Here is a 7,348-nt window from a genome sequence, read left to right as displayed (position 1 = left end):
AAAAATATGGTTAATTAATTTGTTTTTATTGTAGTTATAACTAAAAATGTAGGGTGCAAATCACCTGTAACAACCTTTCTCTCTCTCTCTCTCTCTCTTTCTCTCTCTCTCTTACTATTTTTTTTCCTTAGTCCATCTCCCTTTTTCTCTGTATCTTACTCTCTTTTGCTCCCATTCCTTCTTTCTCTATCTCTTACTCTCTTTTTGTCCCTGTCCTTCTTTCTCCTCCAAATATTGTATGTATTTGTTATCTCGTCCCCAAAACCACTTTATCTTCTTTAAGGATATCAACTCTCTCCTCTACAATGACTTGACTAATTTTTTTCAAGTCCATAATAGGTAAGTTTTAAAAAGTTAAAATCTTTTCAAAAAATATTGTTTACGTATTCCTTGATTACATAGTAAAGATGGTCATTAAAAAGTTCTTCATCTTGTTCCCTTTAATTTCCTCGAAGCCTCTCACCTCCCCTTCCCTTTCTTTTCCCTTCCCTTCCTCCATTTTTCCTTCCCTTTTTTTTCTTCCTTCTTTGCTATCCAAACAAAGCGTAAATCTCAAATTTTTGAATGCACAAAGCTATGAGATATAACATTTATCCATTACTAACAGATTTGAACAAAAAAATTACACATAGGAAATAAACTCAAGATTTATAATGAGCTTAAAAGCAAAACCATCTGATCAAAACATCATCATTTCAAAGTTATGGACACAAATTCATAGGTCGTCCCCAAATTTCTTTTTCACTCCGTAATAACTTGTCATTTTGGTGAAAAATGATCGGTTTTCTTTATTCATAACTTTATTTTATTTTGAATATATATTTTTTAGGTACAATCGTACATGTATGATGTAAAGTAAATTAAAATTACATTTATTGAGTAATAATTTAGAAGTTGTATCGAAACAACCTACAAAGCCAACAACCAATTATTTTTTATTAAAGTGTTGGAATAGAACCAACAAAGCCAAACATGTAGCATCTTAGCATTAGGTCGGAAAAACTTGGTATGGTGATTCTTCTGAGCCACAATTACCACAAACTTTGGTTCCACTTCTTATCCAAGACGCATGCCAAAGTTTGGAATATATTTGGTTACGAAAGTTGATAGTCATGGGCAAACCTTAATGGTTTTGCCAAAAAAAAAAAAAAAAAAAAATCTTAACCAATAATCAGGCAAAAACGCATAACTAAATATGATAATATGTTCAACTGACATATAAATCAAGCAGAGCCTATAATGACCCATTTTAGAATTGCTTAAGCTTAAGACAACATTTACACAAGTAACATCTTCGGCAAACATATCTCATGATGCCTTCATCTTAGACACAAAATTGTCAATCATTTCGAACTTAGAAGACTAAGTCCTTAGATGCCCTATATTGTGAAATCATCGACCATTCCCTGGAGTTAACCTAAAGAGCATAAGAACAAACAACATCAACTAATGGTAACATCAACTTTTCCTTGTCAATTTTTCGGAAATGACGAGGAAGGGGGAGTGTAGAAATTTACAGCAACAATTGATGGCACATCAGAATGCTCTGGTGATCCATAAGATACATCGGGCACTTTTGAAATTAGTGGTATAGAAAGAGTATGCTCAACAACGAACATGGAGTTCAACCCACCAACCTGTATAAAGAATAGACAAATATGAGTAGCCACACATTTAAAAGAAAATAAGACCATCAATAAGCACCAATTTACCCCTAACCTCTAACAAATCTGTGAAACCCAAGCCTAAATTAGTACTACTAAACAATTTAGAAATTAAGCTGGGGTTGTGTTTACTTTCACACGGGTGGAGTGAAGACTCAAAACTTCAAAATTATACAAATACAAATACATCCGGTGTGAACCTCAGCCTAATTCCTGCTTTATTATGATTTTTTTTTTTTTAGTGATTTATTATGATTATGTCACTCTCATATTTTTGAAATATAAGAATGGCGTATATGCAATACTTGAATTTTCCATAGCCTTCTTGGTGGAAACCAGCATAATTACCCAAAACATGTTAAGTACAATATAAGTTCCAATTAATCTTGAATGAGCTTTAAAAAATACCAAACGGAGAATGAATAAAGATGCTCAAGTATGACATACTCCGTAGTAACTCTATCTTTACACAGAACAATCAAATTAATATACCAAATACCAGGGACCAAATTGTGTAACACGTGGTCCTTTATACATGTTTAACTAAAATTTCAGAGATTTATCTACATGGAAAATAAACACCTATAAGATACATATTATCAGAACATACTTGGGCACTTACAATGTGTTTGTTTTGCAAGGATGTGAAGGTCAAATGATAATCCATTTCAGAATTCGATAAAGGTGTTGCCTGCAAGATATGAGCATGTAAGCAGAGTGTTAAAACATTTAATTATGCTTTAATGTAAGTCTCAGATCTTAAAAGAGGAGAAAAATAAAAATCGTTCAAAACCAAAACTCACTTCTCAAACCTACTTCACTATAATCAATTTCTATCTCAAAAGGCACAAAATCTTCACAATATGCCTCATTTATTTAGAAAAAATTCAACAAACACAGAAAAATTCAATTACAAACTTAAACTAAACCATAAAAAACCTTAAATTTTTTAAAAACCCACAAAAATTCCCATCTACCTCATTTCACAATCAACCAAATAAATCAAACGTTGGGTAATTAACCATCAAATGAACAACAACAATGCTTAGAAGATATATTTTTTGTTAAACCTTAATTTCTATGATTTACTCATCAATATAGGCAATAGCAATGGACAAGTATATTTTATAATCTTGGGGTTGTAATAATTATGCAGATTGTAGCAAGGGTGTGCCATTTTGCACACAAAGAAATCACAGTGCAAGCAGCCGATTAAATTCCTAACACTCATATTCACTACCTAGTAACGAAAGCTCCATATGAACTCCCAACATGAAATCGAAGTCCAAAACACCACTTAGCAGTTGCATAGTCCAGATTTCCAATAGGCTTCAATGATAATCATCAAATTTCAGCTTAAGTTCATACATAAGATCCAAAACCATTTTTCCATTAATCCTACATTAACTCGAAACAATTCGTGAAAAGCCCCTATCAAACAACAAAGTACATAATTCAGAAACCTTGTAAAATCCCAGATGTGTGAGGCCGAAATTTGTTAACCACAAAGCAATTTTTCAACATCTATTTAACAACCCCAGCATGAACACCAACTGCTTGTTAAAATGCCAGTATGCAACAATGAAAACCTAAACAAGATGGAAGGAAATTCAATATTCAGATATCAGGGGAACGGAGGAGAGAGATAATGATCTAGAATCTCCTTTCTAAAACCACCACAAGCTACAATCATCTGAAACAACTTACCTCCTCCAAGTCGAACATCTTGGCAGAAGCTGTTCAGCACGGGAATCATCAAGTGGTGGCAGATCTCTTTAAAATAGTTCTTTATCCTTTACCCGCAAAATTGATAGTTTGAGTACTTAATCATTGTTTGTTCGTATAACAATTTCACTCCATCAATACCAAAATTTAATAAAAGCAAAATGAGAACTCGAAGGCTCTGCTAACCAGAAACAAAACACACGAACACATACAAAGTCACATACTGAAAGCTCCAAAAGGATCAAGTAGGCATACAGAAAAAAGTAAGGAAATAATAACGGTGCTTATTACACCTGAATCAGCAAAGTGATAACTGAACATAAATCTTAGGCTGATACAAAACACCAATGTCCACCACTATGAATTAAGGGGGAAATTTAACAGCAAATATTCCAAACCAATTGGTTGAATATTAGAACAAAATTAGAGATGGATGGGATCACTTACCACCCAATTCTTAAGTACCAATTGTTGATCCCTTTACCATCAGAAACTCCTTTAAACATGTTTAGTGCCCTGTATAATCCACAGAAATAAACCTCCGCAATTGCTCCAGCAGCCTTGACAGTAGCAACAACCACCATAATTTCACTTGATTCAACTTATACACCGACTCCAATTGAAATCAAAATGTTATAAACCTAGTGTCACTGTCGCACCTAATCTTTGATGCCAAAAAATTCCCACCCAAATAAATTTTACAGTATCTAAGGAACCCTAGAAGAAATGGTTCAGTAAAATATAAAAAATATACTTTTATTCTCCTCCCATTTTCTCTAGATCCCTTCGTATTAATTAACTACTTACAGAGTTATAAGAGGTCAAAACTTGAGCTTAGTCCAGAATTGAGCAAATGAGAATATACTCACAAAATAAAAATTAATATAGACAGACATGGAGCACCATATATATATACGATTAAAAAGGAATAATTGTATACTTACTCTATCAGCTTCGACCACAGTCGCTAGAAACTCTCTTTCTAGGATTAGGTGAGCCTCTTTCATCACATTCCAGAGACAAATGAGCTGAGCCTTGGGGCATAATATAGAAGAGGAAGCTGGAAAACGTCGACACTGTTCTTTATGTTAAGCAAGTTGTTCTCTAGCTGTACCTCACACTCCCTTTTCAAATGAGGAACCACATACACATGAGACAATACCAGAAGGTACAGAATATATTCCTCCATATCTTCTGGGTTGTAGCTGCAGAATGACAGCAGAAACACAGCAGTCAGCATGCAAAAATAATGTGCTTTCACAAGATTCAATATTACTATATAAAATTTTATAAAAATGAAACTCTGAAATGTATTACCAAGAAGAGTAGAGAAATCAAATGAAAACATAAACCGCATCACGTGGAACACCATGAATGATGGTGGATTTGTGTCGATTTTTGCCTTTGGATTCCTTCACCCTGTCAATATACAACTATGAACTATCCGCTGTCTTCTTAAATGACGTCATAAAATTTATCCTAAATAAGTCACTTTTCCATCAAGGTAAACTGAATACATGGTAATTCAAGGAAACTCAAAAAAAATTTCGACCATGCATATTATATACTGATCAAAGTTGACAAGCTGAATTAAGAATTGTCTAATTTCATTCAAAAAAAAAAAAAAAAGAAAAATCAAATAGTCAAATGGGTTCTGAAAGATCTTACCAATATATTAACATGGGCATAAATTCGGCCACCATCATCTATATGAATGACAACATCAGCTCAATAATCTTCATTAAAAAGGTGGTCATACAAATCCCTTATTGAAGTGCTCACAGAGCCTTGGTCTTCGTAAGATGACATGCCCTTGGACTTAAGCAAAACCCTCTTAGGTTGTGCACCGGGCAATGGAGGTGCTAGTGGAGGATTCACACTCTGAATTGTCGATCACATCTCCATTATACACATTTTATTGATTTCAACTCCTGCTAATAATGAAAAAATACTCAATTTTAGTAAATCATCAATTTCTTAATCAAAATATAGAACTCTTCATCTTCTACTCAAAGCTTATATAGATTATATAAGGGTCTTATCAAATACATTGCCTAAAATTAATCTCTAAATTTAGTCCATCATAATTTCCCTTTTTTTTGTTTCAATCTTTTCTAAATCCAACCCAACAAATACATGAATTTAACAAACTTTTAAGGAAATATATACACAAGTATATAATAACAATTAAATAAGACCCCTTTTGGGTTTTATGAGATAATGATCAATGATACAAATGCAAGCATAATTGAACTAACAATTACTATCCTATCATATAAGATCATACTACAGATAATAAATTTAAGAGAATAGAAAGAAAAAATTATGAGTTGTATCAGATCATTTCACAGACATGGATACCCAAATGAATGACAAAGGTCAAGTAAAGTAGAAATTTTAACACCCATGAATATTATAAACAAAATAAGAAGAAAACTCAAAGCTTATAGTTTAATGACAAAAAAGAATGCCTGAATTAAGAAGTTGCTATTTAGAAGTATTGTTTAACAAAATTGTTATAAAAATTGAAGCCTAATTTTTCAGAAATGAGCAATTTTCTATCTTTCTATTCAACCACAGCAAATTGAAAGGGAGAGAAAATACATTACAAGTTTATGAGTTTCGTCTACATTTTAAGTGGTTGCAGTCCTGAGATAGCGGCAGTCTGATGCCGGAAACTTCGCCATCACCATTACCCCTGCCGCCGTTCATCGCAATATGTCTCCTCTTTTTCTGGTTCGACAAAAAAGAAAGTCTGAATCAAAAGGGCGAAAATCCTTAGAATTTCATCAACTCTCCTTCATTCATTAATTACTCAGATTATTTCCGATTAAAATTACCTCAATTCAATTACAAAATTAAATTAAAGAGAGGATACCTAGAAAAATTCAATTACAATATTAAATTAAACCACAAAAACCTCAAATTTTCAAATACCCGCAAAAATTCACATTACCCCATTTCACAATCAACAAAAATAAATCAAATGTTGGGTAATTAAGCATCAAATGAACAACAATAATAATCATTTTTTTTTTGTTACCGAAAAGCTGTGACGGAGGGGAAATCGGTGGTGGTAGGCATATCACGAAAAGCTCAAAGCTAAATATCTCCCCATTCTTCTGATGTTCTGATAGTTAAGCCGCCGCCCTTGGAAATCATCGCTGCTGCTCCATTTTTGCGATGTTAGCTATGCTCTAGAATGGTGGTGGAAATGGAAATAGAGAAAGCTAGAAAGAAGACGGGTTTTGAGGGAATTCGAGAAGAGGCGGCAAAACGAAAGGCGGGGAGGAAAATCAGGAACCGACCAAGGAAAGAGGGTGAGTATTGGAAAGGGAAAACCACCTCTGCAAGTAAAACCAGTCAACACAAGCAAGGGCAAAATCGGGAATGCATTAATGTTGAGGACGAAATTGTAATACCGCCAGTTTCCACTGTTCATAAGGAGCTACTGTTACTAAGCTACAGTTGCTCTGAGTTGAACTTTTATATGGTTTGTAGATTTGTAGATTTGTAGATACATTAAACTATTTAACTTCCCTTTATTTATTTTTTTAAAATATGGTAGTTGAACTAAATATATATATAGAAGATAGGAAGTATATAGGTGTAATATTAATATTAAAATCAATGTATGATATATATATATAAAAAAAATTAATAAAAAAAAAGATAAGAATTGGATAAAATATAAAGTGATTGGAACATGGAGTATAGATCAATCTGCTGCATATATACGTACTTACGTAGTATCTCTCACTCAAGTTTTTTTTTTTTTTTATTTATTTATTTATTTTAAGTTAATATTTCCAAAATTAAATTAATTTTTATAGAAAAAAAATTACAAGCTACACTGCTTGTTTGAGCAGGGCCTGCTTGAAAGTAGCTTGCTTTCTTTCTTCTCCAATGGTAGAGCTACAAATATGTAATTCTTAAATATTGCAAGCAAGTCCCTAAAA

At 32.9% G+C, this 7,348-nt stretch overlaps 1 protein-coding gene and 1 pseudogene across 2 annotated transcripts; both read right to left on the bottom strand.

Annotated features, from left to right (window-relative positions):
* Nucleotides 1–1,186: 1,186 nt before the first annotated feature.
* Nucleotides 1,187–3,972, bottom strand: LOC145626737 (protein argonaute 4A-like). Its single transcript, XM_081679209.1, has 4 exons — nt 3,837–3,972; nt 2,287–2,355; nt 1,518–1,637; nt 1,187–1,417 (listed from the first exon to the last, which is right to left on the bottom strand). The coding sequence occupies exons 2-4, from the start codon at nt 2,329–2,331 to the stop codon at nt 1,355–1,357; spliced, it is 228 nt and encodes a 75-aa protein (XP_081535335.1). The 5' UTR covers nt 2,332–2,355; nt 3,837–3,972; the 3' UTR covers nt 1,187–1,354.
* A 366-nt stretch (nt 3,973–4,338) lies between these two features.
* Nucleotides 4,339–6,655, bottom strand: LOC145627696 (BTB/POZ and TAZ domain-containing protein 5-like; annotated as a pseudogene). The gene is made up of 6 exons (XR_014111407.1): nt 6,433–6,655; nt 5,999–6,144; nt 5,058–5,320; nt 4,958–4,974; nt 4,707–4,808; nt 4,339–4,594 (listed from the first exon to the last, which is right to left on the bottom strand). The product of XR_014111407.1 is annotated as a BTB/POZ and TAZ domain-containing protein 5-like (transcript).
* Nucleotides 6,656–7,348: the final 693 nt, after the last annotated feature.

This window comes from Chenopodium album, chromosome 4 (genome assembly GCF_948465745.1).
Source record: "Chenopodium album chromosome 4, dcCheAlbu1.1, whole genome shotgun sequence".
Taxonomy (NCBI): domain Eukaryota; kingdom Viridiplantae; phylum Streptophyta; class Magnoliopsida; order Caryophyllales; family Amaranthaceae; genus Chenopodium; species Chenopodium album.
This window is presented reverse-complemented; position numbering and strand designations above follow the sequence as displayed.

What these genes read in the sequence shown, in the direction of transcription:
- LOC145626737 (XM_081679209.1), bottom strand. Translation starts at nt 2,331, where the DNA reads ATGGATTATCATTTGACCTTCACATCCTTGCAAAACAAACACATT. An exon ending in CCTTGCAAAACAAACACATT is followed by an intron (nt 1,638 to 2,286) that starts GTAAGTGCCCAA and finishes TTCTTTATACAG; the next exon opens with GTTGGTGGGTTGAACTCCAT. An exon ending in ATGTGCCATCAATTGTTGCT is followed by an intron (nt 1,418 to 1,517) that starts GTAAATTTCTAC and finishes TATGCTCTTTAG; the next exon opens with GTTAACTCCAGGGAATGGTC.